Source organism: Meles meles, chromosome 13 (assembly GCF_922984935.1).
Source record: "Meles meles chromosome 13, mMelMel3.1 paternal haplotype, whole genome shotgun sequence".
NCBI lineage: Eukaryota > Metazoa > Chordata > Mammalia > Carnivora > Mustelidae > Meles > Meles meles.
This window is the reverse complement of record NC_060078.1, coordinates 52,743,203-52,768,781: the sequence shown is the minus strand read 5'-3', so window position 1 is coordinate 52,768,781 and position 25,579 is coordinate 52,743,203. Positions and strand designations below refer to the sequence as shown.

Genomic DNA, 25,579 nt, shown 5'->3' with positions numbered 1-25,579 from the left:
GAAGGAACTCAAGCATGGGGAGGGGCAGAGGGAGAGGGGAAGCAGACTCCCTGCTGAGCAAGGAGCCCAATGAGGGCTTGATCCCAGGACCCTGGAATCATGACCTGAGACCAAGGCAGATGCTTAACAATTGAGCCACCCAGGCGCCCCCATTTTATGAGATTTGGATGAGGTTAGGTACATGTACAAATAAGGTATCAATATTGCTACATTTGGAAAAGTAGGGGGCATAGCCTTATTCAGAGAAGATATGCCAGAGAATGTCTTTTTTTTTTTTTTTTGGACAATAGTTTTGTAATGTGACAGTGTTTCAATTTTATTTAAATTAAAAGCTCTCTTGACATTTGTTTTCTGATATCTTTCAGTTTGTAACTAAAGTCTATTCTAAGTTACAAGAGGTGAATACTTAAATTTTTAATGCCTTAAAAAAAGCACAAAGACATTCACCTGCTTGAGAAACTCTGAGGTCATTGGTTGTTAAATAACTTATGCATAGCTGATGCACCAGGAAACTTGAAGCTTTACTTTATGGCATCTTCTACTTTTTTCCTCTTGAAAGTATTTTGGAAGATTTTGCTTATATTTCTGTTGAACTGTGGGTGCTAGAGCATGTGTTGAGTCAAAAGAGGAAATGTGAAAGGGTTTTTCTCTGAACTTTCAAGTTGGGGAGAGACTCCCGTGTGCTTCCAGAGCTTCCTCTTCCTCCCCCCTTTCTTTCTGCTGGGAGTGAGCTCCTTGGGGAAAGGCTCAGCTGAGAGGAAGTGGCAGAGAGGGAGCAGAACACATGATGCTTTTATGCCAAAATGGGAAGAGAGCCAGGTTTGCTAGAATTCTAATGGAATTTTCCAAAATTTGAAGAGTGCATTGTATTTCTGCTCACCATGAGTGGATATAAGTAAACAATTTTTTAACAGAGTAATGAGATACTGAAGGAATTATTTTGATATTCTCAGATTAAAGACGTCACCTCTGAGTATTTTGAACCTTTCGAGACAAGATCTAGTGCTGTTGTTTCCATATGAACAGACTTAGGAGCAAAATTAGTATACAGCTGTGGTATGAATACATTGTAAAAGATGGCTAATTTAAAAATGAAAAATAGTAATTATAGGGATATGTAATGTTCTATAACTTTTTTTTTTTTAAAGATTTTATTTATTTATTTGACAGAGAGAGAGATCACAAGTAGGCAGAGAGGCAGGCAGAGAGAGAGGAGGAAGCAGGCTCCCTGCAGAGCAGAGAGCCCGATGCGGGGCTCGATCCCAGGACCCTGAGATCATGACCTGAGCCGAAGGCAGCGGCTTAATCCACTGAGCCACCCAGGCGCCCCATGTTCTATAACTTTTAAGTACTGAAGTTTCAAACTATATTAAGTGGATGCTGTATAGGAAGGAACATGATAGGGGAGCCAAGGACATTGCTGTTTCTGTTTGACCTTCTCATGTATAGATGGGGAAGCTGAGGTTCCAGAGACTATGCGAATTGGGTAGGGTGATGAGTGAGGCAGAAGCAGAACCTTTTGCCTCCAGGGTGAGGGTGATAACCTTTGCTGTAAATACTTAATTGTTAAGAGTGGTTATATTATTTTTATACTAGTTTATCACAAACAAATTCATTGTCTTAGGCAAGATTGTTTTTCTAATGTTACTTGTCACCTTCTTTATGCTCTATATGCTTAATAAAGCCTCTTTTCCTGAAAAATAGAGTGATAAACCTGGTCTACATGGTCTGACATTGAACGTTGTAAATAAGTGTAGTCTGAAATATTCTTGGCTTATTAATTGGATTTTGGAAGAAGTTCCTTGTGTGTGTGAATATGTCTAAAGTGCTAGGAATTGGGTGCTTCCAACCCAATAATACACAGGAAACTAAGAAGTTACCTACTTTTCCCTGCAGACTTCCATGTTTGCTTCTCCACTTGTGTAGGCCATAGAACCTGGACTTCCCATTTATGGCACTCTCCACAGTTGTACTATTTAATGTTGGTCTTTAATATGTGTGCTTCTGGAGAGCTGAGACTAGCTTCTATTCACAGTTCCTCACTGGCTTCAAGTGTAGTTCCAAACCTATTCAGTAGGTACTCAGTATTGGAGACCAGAAGACAGGGAAAGATAGCTCAGAGAAACTGAAAAGCACAGTTTAACAGCCTTGGTTAACAGACCCAGAGAATATCCAGTCTACCTTAGTTCCTTTATAAAGATTTACAGTTTACAAAGTGCTTTCTTAGACCTCTGTGCTTTTGTAATGCATGTAATGAGTTTCCAGGACATGGTCAAAATCTACTTTACCGAACACCAGTTTTACCCAGGATTCTTCTCTTATCCAAACAAAACATGGATTATGTGATAGAGTGATATATGAAATTGATATACAATTTTAAAGATAAAGCTGACAACTTCAAAGGGTATCCTGAGATCTTAATGAGATTTAAGAATGCTCTGATTTATTTCCCTCTGCTTTGGGGACACTTTGATAGAAAAGTTGAGAATCACGGTCATTCATTTCATCTTTATTGCAGCCTTGTTTAAAACATGGCAGTAGCTTCATTTTCTGAAAAAGGTGAAGGAACTTGCTGATTTCCTCCAACCAACCATATGTCTATGGTTTGGACATAAAGATTATTCTGCCACCCAGCCCCTTACTCTAGTATGACTTCTACTCTTTTGGATTTTCCCAAAAAGATCACTTAGGTTTCATTTAGCTTCTTTAGTAACATTAGCTAAATAATACTTTATTGATTGTGGAGAATAAGTGCATTTCCAAGAATGATCAGTTTTACTTTCAGAACATAGTCTCCCTTGTTAAGGCCAGGAATTTTAACCACCTTTCTTTTTTTTTTTTTTTTTAAAGATTTTATTTATTTATTTGACAGAGAGAGAGATCACAAGTAGGCAGAGAGGCAGGCAGAGAGAGAGGCAGAGAGAGAGGAGGAAGCAGGCTCCCCGCAGAGCAGAGATCCCGATGCGGGGCTCGATCCCAGGACCCCGAGATCATGACCCGAGCTGAAGGCAGCGGCTTAATCCATTGAGCCACCCAGGCACCCCTTAACCACCTTTCTAATCAGACTTTTAGTATGTGCCGACAGGGAGTCTGATATTTGAACAAACTTAGTATACAGATGACCCCTGGGTAAAGTTAAGTAGGTGAAACTTTGCCTTCTCTGTTTTCCTCTGCATACTTACACCTTTGATATCTAACCAAAGGGGTTTTTCTCCCTAATGTAAGTGGAAATAATGAAGTTTGCGGGGGGGGGGGGCGGTGGGCAGTGGGCAAACAATCTGAATGTAAATCCTAGATCCATCACTTACTTGCTCTGTGACCTTAGACAAGTTACTTGTGTTTTTTATTTTATTTTATTTTATTTTGTGTGTGTGTTTTATTTTAAATGGAGTTATTAACTACTTCTTTACAAACAGGAAGGTCAAGGATGCAATGCTTCTGTTCCCAGATCTGGCAAGAAGTACACACCTAACAAATTTCAGGCTCTGGTTTTTTGCTCTTTTCCCCCTAGTCTCCCTTTTTTCCTTTTTGAGTTAGCAGGAATTCTTTTTCTTTTTTAATTAGGTTCAAAGGTAGAATTTAGTGATTCATCAGCTGCATATAACACCCAGTGCTCATTACATCATGTGCCCTCCTTAATGTCCAACACCCTTGTCCCATCCCACCACCCACTTCCCTTCCAGTAATCCTCAGTTTGTTTCCTAGAGTTGAGTCTCTTACAGTTTTCCACCCTCTCAATTTTCATCTTATTTTATTTTTCCTTCTCTTCCTCTGTGTTTATCTGTTTTACTACTGGGTATTTATCCAAAGGATATAAACATAGTGATTTGAAGGGGCACATGTACCCCAATGTTTATAGCAGCAATGTCCACAGTAGCCAAAATATGGAGAGCACCCAGATGTCCATTGACAGATGAATGGATAAAGAAGATGTATATACACACACACACACACACACACACGCATGGATGTGCACAATGGAATATTAGTCAGCCATCAAAAAGAATGAGCTCTTACATTTGCAATGACATGGCTAGAAATAGAGGATATGCTAAGTGAAACAAGTCAGTCAGAGAAAGACAAATACCATATGATTTCAGTCATGTGAAATTTAAGAGTTAATAGTAATTCTTAATCCCAGCTATCCAGTCAAAATGGGAATAAAAATAGAAAATACCTCTGACACCACACCAGAGACTGTAATTTAATTGATTTGGGATGAAACTTGGCTGTGAGCAGTGAGCAAGGGGTAGATGGAAAAGAACAATAAATATTACCTCTTGGGGGCCGCCTGGGTGGCTCAGTGGGCTATAGCCTCTGCCTTTGGCTCAGGTCATGATTCCAGGGTCCTGGGATTGAGCCCCACATCGGGCTCTCTGCTCAGCGGGGAGCCTGCTTCCCTTCTCTCTCTCTGCCTGCCTTTCTGCCTACTTGTAATCTGTCTGTCAAATAAATAAATAAAATCTTTTTTAAAAATTACCTCTTGGGACATTCAGTGCCACTCCTTCTTGCCAACGTCTGTCTTTACCTGAGCATAAAGGAATCAAGTAGCAGAAGGATTATGCTATGCATTCCCATCTATTCTTTCTTCCCTCGTGGAGCATGCTCTGCCTTTATTGTTCACTGAGGTTTTCCCAAGTCCAGGCCAGAAAAGGAAGCTGTTTTGCGGAGGTCAAGGCAGGGGTGAGTTGAATGAGTAGCATTCCATGTTACTGGAGCTCTTCCCAAATTCTCAAGTTATTTCCTTTCTATAATTTTCTTCCATGAAGGAACCCTCCTTCCCACATGAGAAAAGCCTTGTTCATAAGGAGAACACAAGGAATAGTGACCAAGGGGCTGGGCCTTTGGTTCTGCTTAGGCTCCTGAGCACATTAGTACCCATTTTATTCACACTTCCTTCTTTCTCTTTAGTTCCCTACATTATTTTGGAGTTCAAAAATGTAGGATTAACAAGTATTACTTATCCTGAACAGTCTAGAAATTGAGTTTTTCTATAAAGTTTGAAGAGACCTCATCAGATTTTGACATAGTGGTTCAGAGACAATGGATTTTGAGAACCTATGCCAAACATTTGGGTGCATACTTCTATTGTAGGCCTCACCTGATTTGGACAGATTGATCTGTGTAAAATACAAAAAATACTGTGTCATGTGATTAGAATTCTTAGGACTTTTCTTGATTTCTTCCCTTTTTTGGTTGGGGGGGGGGTCAGTTATTCTATCACTGAGTAAAGTTCTTCTGAAAGTGAGGTGATAGTTACTCTCAATGGAATGCTATTAGGCTACACATGTGAAGGTGCATAGACATCTCCTGCTGTGAGTAGATGTGGATGCCCACTCTCTCCAAGTAGGGATAGCAGTATAATGCAGAGATTCTTTAGGTTTATTTCCAGAGAAGTCTTGTTAGACATACAGATTTTGATTTTTTTTTCTGTTTTCATGAGGAATTTAGGAAATGGGCTTAGAAATTCTAAAGTGATTACTTTGATAACACATCACATTTGAGATTCTTTAAGTAACCTATATGGTAAATGTACTTTGGAAACTAATAATACTCATTACGCATGGATCTTACCAGATGGTATAGAGGAGACTTAAATTTATATTTTGAACAAGATGGGAGAAAAATAATAGTGGGTGGAAATGGACAAGGGGGTTAGGGGTTTCTTAGGATCAGAGAAGAATACTTGTCAAGACATGGATATCTAGATTCTTATGCTGAACAGATAAGTCCTTACATTATATTGATACTATGGGAAGAGTGGGTTGAATTGATGTGACTGGAATATATAGGTCTGATTTGTAGAATAATAGGAATGAGGATTTGGACATTGGGAGATGGAGAGGAGAAGTGAGATGGGGGAAATCGGAGGGGGAGACAAACCATGAGAGACTGTGGACTCTGAGAAACAAACCTAGGGTTTTGGAGGGGCGGGAGGTGGGGGAATGGGTGAACCTGGTGATGGGTATTATCGAGGGCATGTATTGCATGGAGCACTGGGTGTGGTGCATAAACAATGAATTTTGGAACACTGAAAAGAAATAAAATAAAATGGAAAAAAATTTAAAATTAAAAAAAAAAGGCTTATGAAAAAATAGGAATGAGGATCTGAAAAGTAGTTAAGGTCAGATGGTGAAGTTTCTTGGCTGTCCCCATGAGAAGCTTGGGAAAGACAAGTGTTGTTTTATTGGAAAATTCAGTTTATCCAAGGGAGAATGTTCAAGATGATATGGGTTATGGAAAACAATTTCTTATGGAGAGTAGCTGAATACATTTTCTTTATAGAAAAGAGAAAATCAAAAGGAGTAAAGCAATGACCCTCAAATAAAAGTGGGATTAGGCTGGGATCTGTGGTTAAGGATAATAGACAGGTATGTTTTAGAAAGAACTTTCTACCTAGTAAGAATGGTCCTACCATAGAGTGTAGATCTTTAGTTTTCTAATCATGTTCTATGGAAACCCAACATCCAAGGAGGCACTTTAAAGGCCACTGTGGGGGAAAGATACATGACAGGTTGGGCCCTGGGTCCTTGTAACACTTTGGGGAACAAATATCTCATACCTGTTGGGGTTCAGCTTTTGGAGGAGAGAGAGTTCTGCATTTAAAAAAAAAAATGACTAGGGCGCCTGGGTGGCTCAGTGGGTTAAAGCCTCTGCCTTCGGCTCAGGTCATGATCCCAGGGTCCTGGGATAGAACCCTGCATCGGACTCTCTGCTCAGCAGGGAGCCTGCTTCCCCTTCCTCCTCCCTCTGCCTGCCTCTCTGTCTACTTGTGATCTCTGTCTGTCAAATAAATAAATAAAATCTTAAAAAAAAAATGACTGGAAGAGGCTGAAGTGAGTCTCCTTAGTCTTTTAACTCTTGATTTTAAGGTATTCTAGTTGAACTAGGTAGAACACCTTTATGTTGGTTAAAGAAGGAATTCCTGTTTTGTTTGTGAGATTGCAACATTAAAATCTATAGGGTTCCTATAAGATTTTGTAAGCAGTGGAGCAGAGCAGAACATTGCAAAAGTTCAGTTGTTTAGGAGGTAGGATACAGTTTCATATGCTATTAATGACAATGAAATTTTTCTGACCAATCCACAAAAATGCCTATTAAAAATACTGATTTTAATTCATAAAATAGCAGTATAAAGATTTATAGAAAACAATAGTGATGTGGTAGTCATAATGAGATAAAACAAAAAAAATTGGAGAAGTTCTTTAAAGGATGACAAAGTTGTAGAAATTCTAAAGGGAATTTCTAAATACTTTCAGGAACTTTATAGGTTTGAAATACTGGCTCTTCAGTCTTGCTAAATTAAGAGTAAGGGGTTTTCAAGTGTCCATGGACTGGTATGTTACTTTACTAGGGCTGCCATAACAAAATAGCATAGGCTGTATGGTTTAAACAACAGAAATTTATTTTCTCACAGTCTGAAGGCTGGAAATCCAAGATCAAGGTGCTGGCAGGGTTAGCTTCTCCTGAGGCCTCTTTCCTTGATTGGCGGAAGGCTGCCTTCTTGCCATTACCTTCCATGGCCTTTTTTGTGTTCCTGTGTTCCTTATATTCACTTTATGTGAATATAACAGTTGGAAATACATTCCATCCTTTCAAAAATCATCTTTATACACTGAGTTCATATTGTTTGTAGAAAAACTGATCACTTTTCAATTATAATTTGCCAGATTTGGGAATTACTGGGCTAAAAGTGTCTTCCCTGCCATATTAAAGACAAAGATAGAGGAGGAGCATTTATGGGACAAACCATCACTCCTGCTCTTTGGAAGTTAATCTAATTAGGGAATGGGGGTATATTTGCACTAATTTTAAGATCTTAACCCATCTTAGGTGGAATTTCTTTTTAAGACCTACTGCCTTCACTCTCTCCCTTCCTCCCTCCCCTTCCTTCCTTTCATTGTTCCTTCTTTCCTTCCTTTCTTTTAGAGAAAGGGAGAGGGAGGGGCAGAGGGAGAGGGAGAGAGAATCTCAAGCAGAGTCTATGCTGAGTGCAGGGCCCAACTCAGGGCTTGATCTCATGACCCTGAGATCATGACCTGAGCTGAAACCAAGAGTCAGATGCTTAACTGAATGAGCCACTCAGGTGCCCCTTAGGTGGAATTTTTTGCATGACTAATACTTAGATGGAAACTGAAAGGAACCATTAGAGGTTTGAATAGAATTTAATTTTGCATACTGAAATGGTATTCAAAAACATAAGTTTATAAGGTTTTATTTTTGTTTTTGTTTTTAAGGGGGGGGGGGGGAAGGGCAGAGGGAGAGAGTATCTTAAGCAGGCTCCATGCCCCATGTGGAGCCTGATGCAGGTCTTGATCCTACAACCCTGAGATCATGACCTGAGTCAAAATTAAGAGTCAGACACTTAACTGACTGTGCCACCCAAGTGCCCCAAGTTTACAAGGTGTTTTTAAGAAACTGATTTTATTACAAGAAAAGTAGTTAACAATCTGTTCCTCCAGTTGACTTTTAACAGTCTTGGCAGGTATTTCCAAGCCAGTTAGTAAAATGTACTAAGGTCTTTATATCTTGTTCACTTGTTTTACAACCATACAGCATCCCAGGAACTCTGCTTAAGTTTCTGAAATGTTGCAAGCTACTTTAATACACAGTAGAATAGAGATCTTTCTCTGTCCCTCTTCCCATTCCCTCTCTCCCCTCTCTCTGTCATTTTCGAGCCTCTGTGGTGGAATCTGTTTATGTTGTTACTTTGCTTAGAGAAACTTCAGTAAATCTGCTTGAATCCATGTAGCTGAAGAATTAGTTTAGATTTTAAAATCAGATCATAACACGCTCTTAAGGAATCACATGTATTGAGTACAGCCATTTAAGACCCAGTGTAGGCCAAGCCATAAAGAGTAACAGATGATCCATTTTATTTTGTTGCCTCATATGCCTAATAAACCATAACATTTGTGTGAAAGGATCATTCACAATGTGCTAGTCATTGATCACATAAACTTATTTTTAGAGTACCTCTGACATATCACGTTGTAAACTACATATACCTTTTTAAAAAAAATTTTAATTTTTTAAATTTCTTTTCAGTCTACCAGAATTCATTGTTTATGCCCCGCACGCAGTGATCCATGTAATACGTACCCTCCATAACACCCACCACCAGGCTCACCCAACTTCCCACCCCAGCCTTGTAACTTCTTTCTGTCACAGTAAGAAATCTAGCCCCTTCAAAACCCTCAGATTGTTTTTCAGAGTCCATCGTCTCTCATGATTCATCTCCCCCTCCAATTTCCCCCAACTCTCTTCTCCTCTCCATCTCCCTGTGTCCTCCGTGTTATTTCTTATGCTCCCCAAATAAGTGAAACCATATGATAATTGACTCTCTCTGCTTGACTTATTTCACTCAGCATAATCTCTTCCAGTCCCGTCCATGTTGATACAAAAGTTGGGTATTCATCCTTTCTGATGGAGGCCTAATACTCCATAATGTATATGGACCACATCTTCCTTATCCATTTGTCCATTGAAGGGCATCTTGGTTCTTTCCATAGTTGGTACATATACCTTTTTATATTTATTGTGATGGATGAAAAAGTCTTTAATGTTTTCAATTTTAAATTATTCAGATTTATGATTTAAAGACTATAAATATTAGCATTATGAATTTTCTACATTAATATTATAACCTTTTATCTTAGTGAAATGATCTAAAATGTTTGTGATTTTTTGTTTTTTATTGAACTATAGCATACATGCCAAACAATGCACAAATTATAAATATGTAACCTGATGTATTCTTTTTTTTTTTAAGATTTTATTTATTTATTTATTTGACAGAGATCACAAGTAGGCAGAGAGGCAGGCAGAGAGAGGAAGGGAAGCAGGCTCCCTGCTGAGCAGAGAGCCCGATGTGGGGCTCGATCCCAGGACCCTGGGATCATGACCTGAGCCGAAGGCAGAGGCTTTAACCCACTGAGCCACCCAGGTGCCCTAACTTGATGTATTCTTACAAGTTGAACACATATAACCTGTACCTAAATCAAGAGCAAAACATTAGCAACACCCCAGAACCCCCACTCAGGGTTATTCTGGTTAATACCCCCAGCCAAGGGTAACCATTACCATGACTTGTAAAAATTAAATGTAATTTTTTGAGTTCTGAAAGTAATACATATGAAATGGCAAAATGAATTTTATCTGTAATGGTGATGATGGTTGACAAATAAGAATTAAAGTTCTTGGAGAAACTATTTAGGACTTTGAAAATATATCATATCTTATATCTGGTATAAATCTATACTAGCATAGGATGTATTATGCAGATGGAATTAGTCAGATTTACTCCCCCCTTTTTAACGTGAAATCGTTTTGTGCCGACTCATGTAAGTTTATGTGTCCAGTACTCTTGTTTAAAAGTTATATTTGGGGGCACCTGGGTGGCTCAGTGGATTAAGCCGCTGCCTTCGGCTCAGGTCATGATCTCAGGGTTCTGGGATCGAGCCCCGCATCGGGCTCTCTGCTCTGCAGGGAGCCTGCTTCCTCCTCTCTCTGCCTGCCTCTCTGCCTACTTGTGATCTCTCTCTCTGTCAAATAAATAAATAAAATCTTTAAAAAAAAAAAAAAAAGTTATATTTGTTCTTGGGACACCTGGATGGCTCAGTGGGTTAAAGCCTCTGCCTTTGGCTCAGGTCATGATCCCAGGGTCCTGGGATCGAGTCCCACATTGTGCTCTCTGCTCAGCGGGGAGGCTGCTTCCCTTCCTCTCTCTTTTCCTGCCTCTCTGCCTACTTGTGATCTCTCTGTCAAATAAATTAAAAAAAAAAATCTTTTAAAAAAAGGTTGTATTTGTTCTCAAGGGAAAGCACTTTGTGCTCCCAAATTTCTCTCCATGGTGTTCATTTCATTACCTTTCCCTTAGGGAGGAGTTTGACTCTAATTAGTCTGTTTGCAAGTGGCCTTCATATGAGCAAACTTTTAATCACCAACAGAGATGTCATATATTCTAAAGGCATGTATTACTCCTTCCTTTGATTACACACTCAGCTAACAATCTGTATTTGTCGAATACTGGGTTGGTACAGAGCATTCTACCAGGTGCATGACAGGATATAAAAAGGAATACAAGATATTGACCTTGCCCTTTAGGAATTTAACAGTACAGTGAAGTGGTTGCAAGTATGAACTCTGGGGCCAGAGTGCTTAGATTCATATTCCAAATGCACCACTTCCTCGCTGTAAGATTTTAGGCAAGTTACTTAGTTCTGTGTCCCATTTTCTTCATCTATTAAGAAGAGGCTAATAAGAATTCTTATGCCATAGTTATCAGGTGTATTAAATGGCATTAATACATGTAAAGCATTTGAATTTGAACTGTTCTGGTACATAGCACGTACTCATTAAGTGGTAGCTGCTATAATAATAATCACCATAGGGATCATAGATAAAATACTGAAATTACAACCAAGGTAGCACATAATTAAGTTCCACAATGGATTATGAAAGCAAACTGAAGCATCTCATATCACCACTTTAAATTGGCTGCCTATTCCATATGTTATCTTGCCCCCATATCAGTCATCAGACTGATGTGAGCCAATTTATTGTATTTAATTAGAAATGGAAAAAGAAAAAAAAAATCAAAATCATGAACTATTTAAGGAAGCTTTGACCAAAACTCCCAAGTATGTCTTTTGCGAGTCTTACTTCCTCAACTCAGGATGCTCCTTCTCACCCCCGAGACTGGATCTGATCACTTCATGTTCTCTATTACCTGAAAATTTGGCAGTTGAACACTCTAGTGAACAGCATTCTCATTTATCTTTTAGGGGTGTTAAGGCCTGATGAGTCATTTGTACCTTAGAATTGTAATCAGATTATTTTTCATTGAGCATCTGGCCAGAAATCAGATATAATGAAAGAATGGGAATTTGTTGTTTGGGAGAGAAATGAGTAATTTTGAAATACAGAATGTTTTATTTCCTCTCTTAAAAAAAGTTTGCAGTGGGGTGTTGGACAGCATGACATCATTGGGCATGGGAATGGGAGAAGAGACAAAGAAATAATGGTATGATATTACAACATACTTAATCTCTCCTTTTAAAGATTTTATTTATGTATGTATTTATTTGAGAGAAAGAGAGAGAGAAAGCTCAAGCAGGGGTAGGAGCAGAGGGGGAGAATCCAAGCAGACTCAGTACTGAGCACAGAGCCCAACATAGAGGTCGATAGCTGAGCTGAAATCAAGAGTCGGATGCTCGACTGACTGAGCCACCCAGGCGCCCCCATACATAATCTCTTTTTATGTGTTGTCTATTAGTATTAACTCACTCATATTATTATAAATGTAGTAAGCTTTTAGGGGGCCAAACTGGGAAACTAACTACCATTTATTATACATTCTGTGGGGAGATGAATTCCAGGTTCTACATAATGAAAAGTATAAAAGCTCCTTAATTTTTTTATAATATGTTCCTTTTGTAAGTGATGTAAACAGTTCTGCTATGTAAATTCAGAAGGGATTATGTTTTTTTAATTGAAAATTATAGTAATGGAAGGAGTTAAGGGGAAGGTAGGGCTTGAACTGGAAAATTCTTTTTATTATTTATGTAATGGGAAAATGAAGAGGCCAGATGTGTGTAGGTGAGGGTATGCTATCTGAAGAAAAGAGGTAACTAGCAGAAGGTTAGATTGGCCAACTGATATTTCAATTTTCGAGCTGAAAAGTCAGAATTCTTTTTCTAGGAGAGAAATATTTTTCTTCAGTACTACCTTGTAATGCATATGTCATCACAAATTTATTTTTTGTTTTGTTTTGATTTGTGTTAAGCTAATATAACATGTCATGCCTTAAAAAATGAATTAAATCAAGTTCTCATTTATTTGATAGACCTTGAGTTTTCAAATTTGACAAACTTTCTACTTTGAAAGTTATTTTAGATGACTGGATCTCCTAGCAATTTATGTCTGCTACCATAGCCTAACTCTATTAGGTGTTGTCATAATGTGTTCTGTGGGCCTTGAGTTTTGAAAGGGAAGAAAATCTTCAAAGCACTCTATTTTTCATCCTGACCTGGATATCTAGTACCTTAATCTCTTTCTACTTTTTCAGTTCACTTCTTAGGTGAAAAGATGTTGTTTTCTCCCTATCTGTGTTACTGTATGGAAAGTAAATTGGGAGATCATGAGAAGCTTCACTGAAATTTTCACACAAACATAATTTTGTAAAACCAGAGTTAATTGTATATAAAATTTCTATGTGGTTTTTGAGGGGACTCTACTTATGGGGCGTGTGTGTGTAGGTGTGTGTGCACGCATGTGTGAAGAAATTAAGAATCACTACCACGTCCTACAGTTTTGAATTTAGAATGAATGGATTTTCTTTAAAATGATGTTTAATGATAATATATAGCACAAATGAAGATTTATAAATCAGAAAAAAAAATAACTCTATTTATCTATATCTGATAGATAATGGACCACAATATAAATCCTTATAAAACTGTATAACTTAAGCACCCATTGTATCTTTTCTAGTGGCTGCCATATCCAGGTGAATTTCTCTTTAAGATTGTGTTTTAACTTGTGCTTCATAAAGGTTTTTTTTAATATAATATCTCTGCCATCAAGTTGAACAGTATCTCCAGATTAATTAATACTGAAAATACTTAGAAAAGGTTTATGTGAATTTTTTTTTTATTTCTAAATTCACCATTTTGATACAGATACCCATGGTTTTCTTCTGTGTTTACATGCAGCCAGGAGCTATGGGCGGAGACGAGGTAAATTTTTTTAATGAGATCTTTTGCTTGCCAAATTGTGAGTAAATATGAGTGTGTGCGTGTTTATATTGTGTGTGTGTAAAACAATAATTATTGTATGGTATGATGTTCTAGCTTATTTTAGCAAAATAATTCTCATCACTTTTATTGTAGTTATTTTTTGTTATTAGTTGGTAGTTTCTTTTAATCCTAATAAAGACATAACAAAGACTATTTCTACCTGGAAATTTTTGTTACATGGTTTATTATGAATGATCTTGAGAGAATAAAGGCCAATCATACATACATTTTTGTCCTTTATCTGCAGTGTTCTTTTCATACTACTTAGAAGTTAGATCTTAGAGGGCAATTCTTGATCTTAGTAGGTTGACTGGTGAATTCTTCTGTGTTATATCCAGAGGCAGCTTTACCTTGAAGCTAAAGAAGCCTAAGTTTCAAGGGGACCCCCTCCAAGCTCCTAACCTTATCTTTGTGTTCTTTTTCTTGATATGGATCCCCAACTTGTATAGGCTCTAAGCCCCATAAAACTTGCATTCTCTCCTGATCACACCCGAACAAAATAATGTTGCTTTTATTTGTGTAATGCTGTTCATTTCGGTATTTGTGGTTCATTCAAATAACTTTCAAGTGGTAGGCTAAACCTAATGTAGTGTTTCAGAGAAATATAAGATTTAGGGTCAAAGACCTAGGTTGTAATCACTGTTTTATTACTTCTGTCTGGTATCATCATGTGTAAATCATGAAGTAGTAAAACCAATCTTGTCTAACTTTAAGATTGTTAGTGAAATTATAGTGTAAAAAATGGGAGAGGAAAAACCTATTCATGTACACTAAAAGCATTCCACAAATGTAAGTTGCTTTGAAAGTACTCACTTTCATTTCTTTTTTTAAAAAAGATTTTATTTTTATTTATTTGAGAGAGATTGGGGGAAGGGGGAGAGGGGGAGGAAGAGAGGGATAAGCAGACTCTGTGTTGAGTGCACAGCCTAATGTGGGGCTCAGTCTGACAATCCTGAGACCATGACCTGAGCCAAAACCAAGAGTTGGACTCTTAACCAACTGAGCCACCCAGGTACCCCAAGTTCATAGTATTTTCTTATTTATTCCACCATAAATATTTGTTGAGTGGATGAAAATTGGCAGAATCTAGTATGTATTCAAATTAATACTCAACACTTCTTTCATGGTGGAATCATATAGTCAGTTTTATTTTCAAATCATGGTGAAGAAAAATATTTGTGTTGTTGGTTATTTTTAAGCTATGGAAATAAATAGCATTTAATATTTTTAACCTTACTGTTTTTTAATTGAAAGTATGGCAATAATACTACTAAAAATCATTTTGTACTATACATATAATTTTTCATGTTGCTAGAAAATTGGTTACTCTTGGGAAGGAGTAAGGAATGGACAAATTTACACAGAAAATAGACACCATCTGGAAGATAGATAGCAGGGACTAGCCTCTCCTCTTCTTACACACTGATCAGTTACCAAATCTTGTCGAGATTTTTCCTTTAGTGTCTCGGGCCTCATCCTTCCCTTTTCATTTCTGTTGTTTTTTACTTCTTTTGTTTTTTTCTTTCTGAAACATCATTTAGTCCATGTTGTCGTCCTCCATTAAGGATCTCCATCATCTGCCTTCTCCCTGTTTCACCGGCCTCATCATCTCCGTTTTCCCCACCTCACCTTCCCCTAACTAGTCTCTGTACTTTTCCACAGTCTGGCCATTGCACGCATGTACTGGCCTCCCTTCTTTTCATTTACTTACCCAACGCCTATCCTTGGTTTGTACATTTAAGTCAAAAAGCCTTATCTCTCCCATGAAACCTTGCTCAGTGGCTTTGCAGGCAGTGTTTTCCTCTGCTTCTACTGCCTTTACGTTCTTCTTGTTTTTCTGTATGCTCCGATTCTTCAACTGGAGATAAGTTCATTGAAGACAGTTGTATCTTGTGCCTACATATAATTAGCTTTTATTAAATGTTTACTGATGAGGATTGTTTTTGAAGTAACATCCTATATCTATGCAGACCAGAGTTTGGCATCATATGTCATATTTTTTTTAAAGAATTTATTTATTTATTTGTCAGAGAGAGAAAGAGCACAAGCAGGCAGAGTGGCAGGCAGACACAGAGGGAGTAGTGGGCTCCCCACCGAGCAAGGAGCCTGATGGAGGACTCAATCCCAGGACCCTGGGATCATGACCTGAGCTGAAAGCAGATGCTTAACCAACTGAGCCACCCAGGTGCCCTGGCATCATATATTTTTTTTCTTCAATGGGATTTTTTTTTTATTTCTTTTCAGTGTACCAGAATTCATTGTTTATGCACCACACCCAGTGCTCCATGCAATATGTGCCCTCCATAATACCCACCACCAGGCTCACCCAACTTCCTACCCCCTGCCCCTTCAAAACCCTCAGACTGTTTTTCAGAAGCATCCTATTTTTAAAAATTATTTTATTTTTACAAATCATAGTATATTAAATACCAGACATCAGGAATATTAAGATCACCTATAATTTCTAAGTGCCTAAAAAAATTACTCTTCCTGTTTCCATGTTACCTTCCCCCTATTTATTTGTAAAGTTTGACTTAATTGTTCACAAGCATGATCATCTTTGCATCAAGTGTTAGGCTAAACACAGCCTAGAATGACTTGGTCCCTCCTCTCTGTAAGTCTGCAGTTCTGTAAGTCTGCAGATGAAAAAGATAATGATGAGAGAGCGAGAGAGAGGAGAGTGTATGTGTGTGTGTGTGTGTGTGTGTGTGTGTGTGTGTGTGTGAGAAAGAGAGAGCACAAGCTCGAACATTAAAAGACTAAAGGTTGACTTTTTGTAATGAGAAAATAACAGATAGAAGATTTTTATTCCATGCCTTTATTTAGTCTTCTGTGCCCAAAGGTGAAAAAGAAATCATCTTCCTTAAATATGGTGACATAGCATGTGAGATGGGGCAGGGGTACCTCATATCTTCTCTCATTTCCTAAAGCATACTCATCTGGGCCACTGCATAGTATACACTTGATGAATTGGCAGATTTCCTCATTCTCATTTATTTGTATAATCAGGGGTTATATTATTGCTTGACTTCTTTCCTCCAAACAAAACTTAGACTTTCCCAAACATGAAAAATGAACTTGGCTGGAATTTAAATAAAAAATTTTAAAACTGAACTTGCTGATGTATGTTATTTTATTATTAAGAATCACCTGTAACTCATATTCTATATATTACATATACATGCTGGTAAATATTTTAGGAATAGAAACCAAAGGGACTTACTTAGGGCAGTTTTGAGATCTGTCAGTAAGGATTAGGCTAGTGGGCTCTTTCACTTCTCCTGATAAACATGGAAAAGCTTCCTGGAACAGATAGAATTTCAGGAACTATTTGGATAATGGAACAGGAGTGGGAAGGAGACCTCACCAGGTATATGATTCACCTTAAAAAAGAAAGCTTTGGGGAGCCACAGTGGCTTAGTGGGTTAAGCTTCTGCCTTCAGCTCAGGTCATAATCTCAGGGTCCTGGGATTGAGCCCCACATTGGGCTCTCTGCTCAGCAGGGAGCCTGCTTTCCTCTCTCTCTCTGCCTGCCTCTCTGATCTCTCTCTCTGTCAAATAACTAAATAAAATCTAAAAAAAAAAAAAAAAATTAAAATGTTTGGAAAAAAAAAAAGCTTCACGGTGAGATTGGCATGACCAGATGCTTGTTGCATATGTCCCTGAGTATATGCATTGGGAGCCAGCTGAAGAGGAGAAATTTGCAATGAAAATGGTCTGAGCTGCCCTAATGAACCCTTTTTAAACAAAGGGGAAGACTCCTAGACAGAGATATATCAGGCTTTCGAAAGAAGGTTTCCTGATCAAGTGACGAAAACAGGAAAGAACCTGGACAACAGCTAGAGGCTTAGCTGGAGATACAAGTATTGAAGAGTAGAACTTGGCAAACCAAGTCCTTCTAGTAGTATAGTTGAAACAGTAGTAGGGAGACAAACCATAACAGACTTTTAATTTCATGAAACAAACTGAGGGTTGCTGGGGGTTGGGAGGGATAGGGTGGCTGGGTTTCAGACATTGGGGAGGTTATGTGCTATGGTGAGTGCTATGAAATGTGTAAGCCTGATGATTCACAGACCTGTACCCCTGGGGCAAATAATACATTATATGTTATTTAATTAATTAAAATTTTTAAAAAAGAAAGAAATAGTAGTAAGGAAGCAAAATTAGATGTGTAAGAATTGAACTTGAAAATGAGGGGGCGCCTGGGTGGCTCAGTGGATTAAGCCACTGCCTTCGGCTCAGGTCATGATCTCAGGGTCCTGGGATCGAGCCCCGCATCGGGCTCTCTGCTCCGTGGGGAGCCTGCTTCCTCCTTTCTCTCTGCCTGCCTCTCTGCCTACTTGTGATCTCTCTCTCTGTCAAATAAATAAATAAAATCTTAAAAAAAAAAAAGAAAATGAGTTATTGTATATAAAGTATTTAAATGTCCAAGTATATTTCCTATTATACCCACTTTTAATTTAAAGGTATGTTCCTTTAGTGAAATGTTGATTTCTCTTCTCATATTCCCTATGGAATCGAAATAACTCCAAATAATTTTAACATTTTCTTTCTGGAGTATTTTGACTTTCGCAAGCTTTGATATGTGCCTTCCTGTATAACTGCAGACCCTATTAGAAACTAGTCTATCAGAGAGTTTCATAAAAGAACTTTGCCTGCACGTTTTATGCCTGATTAATATGTATGTTGTGTTTTTCATTTTACATGAGCTCTTAAGGTGTCTGGGAGAGTTCCGTTCATAAGTAGGCATGTTGGCTGTTCCAGTGCTTTTGATGTTTAGTAGAATTGCTTAAAAAGCAAGGAAAATATAAAAGATCTTTTTAAACAATGTAAATGAGCAAATACAAAGAATGATCAGTGACTTTACTATTGGAGTTACTGTTGGGTTAGAGTTACTATCGTAAAACATACTTCTGTGTATATTTAATCCATAAAAATCTGTTGACATGATATGAGGTATTAATCTTAGTTTAATAACAATGATTCAAAAAATCCAATGAAACAAACTTTTGTGCCAAGTTGAAGTTGGATCTTTATGCCAAAAGCCTTCCTAAGGGTGGAGGGATCATACATATTAGTGAGACTGTGATGCAAACGTGTCATTCTGCTAATTCAAACCCAGTTACATGAGTTTTCTTGTCTAAAGGAATGGTTGGTCCCTCAATGAAACGTGGACAGCTGAGGAAATTTCTGACTGTTCATAGCTATATTATCTGAAATGTTACTCTTTATAGTAATATGGATATTTGAGCATAGGAAATGGTGGGAAAATAAGATCACACTTTTTTTGTTTTTGCAAGAAGTTGGCCTAGAGGGTCTTAAACAATGATGGAGAGATTCTGGGCTGTCCACCCTACTTTCATTAAGAATTTGTGTGCTTATAATCAGGTCAGATGCTGTACTGGACTCTAGATGTGTTCTGTCTCCCTATACAGTGTTCATTCTAGTAGGAGAGAGACAATAAGTGAAACAAACATTTCCATATTCAGTAATTGTGAAAAGTACTAGGTAAGAAAAATGGGAGGTTCCCTCTAACCTACAGTGGTTTTCTCTGAAAAGATATTAAACTGAAACCCAAAGGATAGAAAGACAGGTATCTTTAAAGGAGAATTTTTATTGTGCAAATTTTCAAACATACACAAAAATAGAATAGTTTATTGAGCTATCTACCCATCAGTTACCTTCATTTTTGCCAATCTTGTTTCATATGTTCCCTCTTTTTTCTCCCTTAGTGTGTGTGTGTGTGGTTTTTTTTAAAGATTTTATTTATTTATTTGAGAGAAAGAGAGAGAGAGAGAGCATGAGAAGAGGGAGGGTTGGAGGGAGAAGCAGACTCCCTGCCAAGCAGGAGCCTGATGCTGAGCTTTATCTCGGGACTCCAGGATCATGACCTGAGCTGAAGGCAGTCGCTTAAGGAACTGAGCCACCCAGGCGCCCGCCCCCGCCCCCGCCCCTGCCTTGGAAGGTTTTAAAGGGAATTGCAAAAAAAAAAAAAAAGGGGGGGGGGGAATTGCAGACATTAAAAGACAGCTATTTTAAGAGGCTTGAGGCAAAGTATTGATAGATGCTGCAACATTGATAAACTTTGAAAACATTATACTAAGTGAAAGAAGACAATTATAAAAGATTGCGTATTGTATGAGTCCACTTTTATGAAATGTCCTTTCTGTTCACACAGAAAGTAGACTAGCCTTTGCCTAGGCCTGAGAGAGTTCAAGGAAAATGGAGAGTGGCAGCTAATGGGTTAAATGGATGAGTTGTATAAGTGAATTATATCTTCATAAAGCTTTTATTTAAAAATTGGGGGATAGGTGAGGCCCGAAAGGGCTTTGTCTACTTGAGGAAATAGAGACCAGAATGACTGAGCTCGGTAGGAGAAAGAGGAGGGTGTATTAAAATGAAGCTGAAGGACAGAAGGAAATATGATCTTGCTTCGCTTTAGCTCCTGGTAAGGATTTTGAATGTGGTCCAAGTACAAGAAGAAATCTACGAATGTTTTAAAGTAGAGTCAAATGATCAGATTTATGTTTTTAAAAGAGGACTCTGGCTACCACTGTTTAAAGTGAAGTGAGAAGAGAAGTGGGCTGTCTACTTCAGAAAGAAGGTAACGGTAGTCTAGGCAAGAGATGTTGGCGTTTTAGCATAGAGTGATGGCAATAGAGTTGGAAAGAAATGAGCAAATGGAAAACATATTCTAGAGGATAGAATGAACCTTTTTTAATGACATTAAATTGAAGAATTGAATGTGAGAAGTAAATAAGGAAGACTCAAAAATGATGTTCAGCTTCTAGCTTGAGCAACTGGGTGAATTGTGATGCCACATATTGAAATGGGACTGGGAGAGAATATGTTCAAGGTGGATGTCAAGAGTTCATTTAAAAACATTAACTTTGTGATGCCTAAGAGATACCCACATCGTAATGCCACGTAAGATGCACTTTAATATTTGTATATTAAGGTTTTATGAAAGATTTTTGTGTAATAAAAGGAATTCTGCTCCCAGAGATTTGAAAATCATTCATCTAGTTCAAATCTCTCATTATGTAAATGAGACTCAGATGTGTGAGACGTTTTGTCCAAGGTTACAGAGTAAAGCTGGGACCTGACTGATTTTCAGGCAGTTTTTTTTCCTTAGGGAAGTCATGCCTCATAAACCATTAAAAAAACAAACAAACAAAACCCCCGAAACTCCTGAAGCAACTAATTTCTGAGTTACTTGGCAAAAACTGAGATGAAAATGGTCAGGCTTGGAATGGAAGTACTGGGCCAGAAGTATGCTGGAACTGCTGGATTGACCAGAGTCTTTGGTGGGAGCTTAGAGGTGAGGCCTGAGCCACTTTGGCACCCCATCGTGGCCAGTGGGCTTTTGTTTCCCCATCATAAGCTGCAGGAAAGGGAGCCTCCTAAGTAAGCAAGAGTTTTGGACAAGACTTTGTGCTGAGCTCATGCTTTGTGGGATTCTTAGTTTATACTTTCTTTACAAGGCTCCTATCTCTTACAAAGCATTCAACATAGCTTTAAGTTTCCTCTACATTCAGAGATTATTTTTTCAATTACTGGACAAAAAAACTACATTCTGGTTATTAATTGAAAATAGATATCAGAGGGGCGCCTGGGTGACTCAGTGGGTTAAAGCCTCTGCCTTCGGCTCAGGTCACGATTCCAGGGTCCTGGGATCAAGCCCCGCATCGGGCTCTCTGCGCAGCAGGGAGCCTGCTTCCTCCTCTCTCTCTGCCTGACTCTCTGCCTACTTGTGATCACTGTCAAATAAATAAATAAAATATTAAAAAAAAGAAAATAGATATCATAAACCAGACCATTGGTGGAAGGGAAAGCCAAATGGCCAAATTGCAGTTGTTGGGAAGTATTCTCCTGCTTCACTTGAAATACTCAATATGAATATTCACATGAAAGTATCAGATTCTAAAGCATACTAATATGTGAGGTATATAAGAATAAAATTTTGGGGAAGTAACATGGCTTACTTAAAATGTTTTGGTCCTGGGTGATTTTTTATTAAAGAAGAGTAGTATGTCAGAGTGATGCTGGCTAGTGAAGTAGGGTGCCTCATGGGACACAGTTTGGGTGTAGCCTTTTCAAGTTTCAGTTTCTAGTAACACATATGTGGGAACTAAAATTTTACTAGTCTTCCCAGGGATGATTTGTCTAGGGGGTGGGGGGGAGAATGGATTTATACGAACCAAATGAATGCACAGATACTAACCTCACGAGGAACCCAGGACAAACCAGAAACCAGTGTTTTAATTTATGCAGATGAAAGTAACAGAAGACAGTTTTAGTGGCTAATTATTTGTCTACTAGTTTAGGAGTCACAGTGGTACCTCTTCACAGTGGCAAGGTACTAAATTAATTACTAGAACAATCCTTCAGGAGCTTATAATTAGAGCATAAGGAAATAGGTGGTTTTCAGCTATGGAAACATCAAATGAACCATTCTGTCCACAGAGGAGTAATCTTACCAGTATGATAAAATTCTCTTAACTTCTTTTGGTCTATACTTCCGTCTTTTAAACGCTTCCTACAGACTAACTTTTTGTTCCATCAGCACTTAAGGCAGTCTTATTACAGTATGGTTGACTAGATTATAGATTTTACATTCTGTTCTTTAGCTTGACTGAACTTGGATGTTTCCCAAGCCTCCATATACTTCACATAATATCACTTTCAGTGGATGCCTGCTAGAGACAGTTAATCTCCATTTTAGTTGCTCTTAAACTTGAGCATAGGGATCACTGGGGAAATTTATTAAAAGTGCAGATTTTCAAATTTGAACCCCATGCATTCAGATTAAGTAGATCTGGGGATTGGACTCTGAGACCTATAGTCTTTGTTTGTTTGGTTTGTCTTTTTTTATGTTGCCTACGATCTCAAAGAGGTTTTGACTCAAGAATGCCTGTCTTGGGGTGCTTGGGTGGCTCAGCCGGTTAAGCCGCTGCCTTCGGCTCAGGTCATGACCCCAGAGTCCTGGGATCGAGTCCCACATCAGGCTCTCTGCTCAGCAGGGAGCCTGCTTCTCACCCCCTCCGCCCCCGCCTGCCTCTCTGCCTACTTGTGATCTCTGTCTGTCAAATAAATAAAATCTTTTAAATAAAAAAAAAAGAATGCCTGTCTTAATGCCTTTTTTTAAAAAAAGATTTTATTTATTAATTTGACAGAGAGCGCGCACAGGTAGGGGGAGTGGCAGAGAGAGAGGGAGAAGCAGGCTCCCCAACAAGTAGGGAGCCTGACATGGGGCTTGATCTCGGGACCCTGGAATCATGACCCAAGCCAAAGATAGATGCTTAATGGACTGAGCCACCCAGGCACCTCTCCTCACCCCATAGTCTTAGTTCTTACCCACAGAGAAAACATCATGTATGTGTGAATTTTTTTTGCAGTTACATTTCCTAGGACAACTTTATCACTAAATTCTATGGTACTCTAAATACTAATAATAAGAGGTTTGGTTTTAAAACCTTGGCAAGTTTCTTAAGTACCCATAACCAGTTTTTAAAACTGTCCAAATTTTTACATTTAACTCTAGCTTTTATTTTCTTTGCCAAAATATTCTGGGAAGCTGTGGTTATATTGGTCATGCACAAAGAAAGTTCTCTTTGTTCTGGAACATCTTGAATATCTACTCCTCCTCCTCCACGGCTCTTGTTCAAGATTTCCTCATCTCTTGTCTGGATGGTCTCAAATTTCTACAGACTCTCACCCCATCTCTTGTTTCCCTGGGTGCAAATTGCTGGTGAAAGTGATGGTAGCTATTGTAGGATGTGAGGTAGAGGGAATCACATGGTCATGGGCATCTCAGAAAAGTCATTCTGACAGGATGGAAGATGAATTAGATGGGGAGTATCAGTCTCCAGAAAGTGAGGGTTTGTTTTTTGTTTTTTTTAAAAGCTAGTATCAGAAGGAAATATTGACTTGGAAAATGGGGAAATTCCCTATTGCTTTTGTAATATAAAGTATAGAATATAATGTTTGACACATAGAAGCAATAGAAAAGGTCTCAATTTCCTAGGACATGGTTCCTTCTTTTGCCATTCTCACACCTGAGTGCTGTGTTCCAGCATATACTTGCAACAGTGTGTCTTTGCATGTACTGTTATCCTTTTCTGGATGTTGGCTCACTTTTAATTTTATTGAATACCTTTTCTGGCCCTCATTAGGATGTGAGGATACAGTGGTGAATAAGATTAAATTTGTCCCTGTCCTAACAGAGCTTACAATTTAATGGAGCTGGGGAGTGAAATACCAAATAAAAACCCACATGATAGTATAATGGTAATTGGGAAAATTGTCAGGAGAAGTGCTATGAGTGGATAGAAAAGGGAACCTAACCTAGTCTAGAAGTTCAGGAAAGTTCCACCTGAGGAAGTGACTTTTCAGCTGAGACCTGAAGAATTGGTGGGAATTAATTAAAAACTGGGGAGTTGGGAGGTGAGTATTTATTTGGGAGAAGGGGTAAAACACCTTGTCTTTGGTGCCTGAAGCAAGGAGGAATCATCAGGAAATTCAAAGGAGGTCTGAGGGATTGGAAATTAGTGAACCAGACAGAAATTAGTGAACCAGACAGAGAGGCAACAACTATGATGTAGGAGATTGCATAAGCCTTATAGAGTGATGTTTTTGTACTTTATTGAAAACAGTTTGATGTTATTGAAGGGTTCTAAGGATGAAGGTGGGGAGTGTGGTTATGTGTTCAGATTAGTATTTGAAAATGATGACTTGGGCTGTTGTGTGGAGAAAGCATTATGGGGTTCAAGATAGAAACCAGTAGACTAAATAGGCTGTCATATAGACTCGCTGGAACCCATTAGTTCAGGGCAGAGATGATGACGATCTGGACCCCAGGATGTTAGGACTGGAGATGGGAGAAGTGAATGGATTGAAGAATTACTTCATAGCTTGAATTGATAGAAGCTAGTGAGAGAGAAATTAGATGTGGAATAATAAAGAAAGAAGAGATGTCAGGGGGAAGTCCTGGATTTCTGGATTGAATTGGGTGTGGATAATAGTCATTTTTGTTGAGATTGAAGGGAATGCTAGAGGACCTGGTTTGGAGGGAAAGGTCAAAGCTGTTTTGAAAGTTCTGTCTCTGTGGATTCTTGTTCTTTACCTTAGAAACCCCAACCCCACAAGATTCTGCTCAAGGTTGCCTTCGTGTGAAATCACTCCAAAGGTCTCCACCCACCCCATCTCCCACATAGGGCAGTAATAGTGCTCTTGGTATCATCTTCATTTAGTACTTAATTTCTCTCCTATACTTAATGCACTTGCCTATCTCTTACCAGACTTGATTTCTTTGTCAAGAACTTTCAAATTCATATTAGTTTGGTGATTCTAGAATATAGATAAATATTTCTTCAAGTGTTTTCCACTGAGTTGCATACGTTAACTTTTTTTTTTTATATCCTAAATCCAGGTACTACTGGGTCAATTTATTTTACTACAGAACTTTCCCCAGCCGTTTATATTCTGATATGGATTGTGAATGTCTGGGAAGGGCGTAAGGTGTGCAGTATTTCCCAGTATTATTTCGTTGTCTCCCCGCTCCCTGCCTCTAGCAGCCTTTGTTTTCTGAGCATCTCATGTTACTAATTTGAGGGTAAGAGATGGGGATAGGCGTTTTCTGTGGGAAATGCTGATTGGGTGTGTGCGTGTCCCAGAGTAAGCACATAACTCACTGAGTGTGGACTCCGTGGGAAGCAAATCTGACAGTTGTGCACGTACATCTCTGGATGTCTTTGGGAAAGTCCTTTTGCCTATAGTTG

General features: G+C 38.5%; 1 protein-coding gene across 12 annotated transcripts in view; it reads left to right on the top strand.

Moving 5' to 3' along the window:
• Positions 1–25,579, top strand: part of CPEB3 (cytoplasmic polyadenylation element binding protein 3) — a 195,285-nt gene that overhangs the window by 92,214 nt on the left and 77,492 nt on the right. For 8 of the 12 annotated variants that reach the window (XM_046026531.1, XM_046026525.1, XM_046026533.1 and 5 more), the window contains one exon: positions 13,683–13,739. The exons of 2 other annotated variants lie outside the window; for them this stretch is intronic. In XM_046026531.1, coding sequence (XP_045882487.1) covers positions 13,683–13,739 — 57 coding nt within the window. The remainder of the gene's footprint in view (positions 1–13,682; positions 13,740–25,579) is intronic. 2 more of the 12 variants (XM_046026534.1, XM_046026524.1) reach the window with 1 other exon arrangement.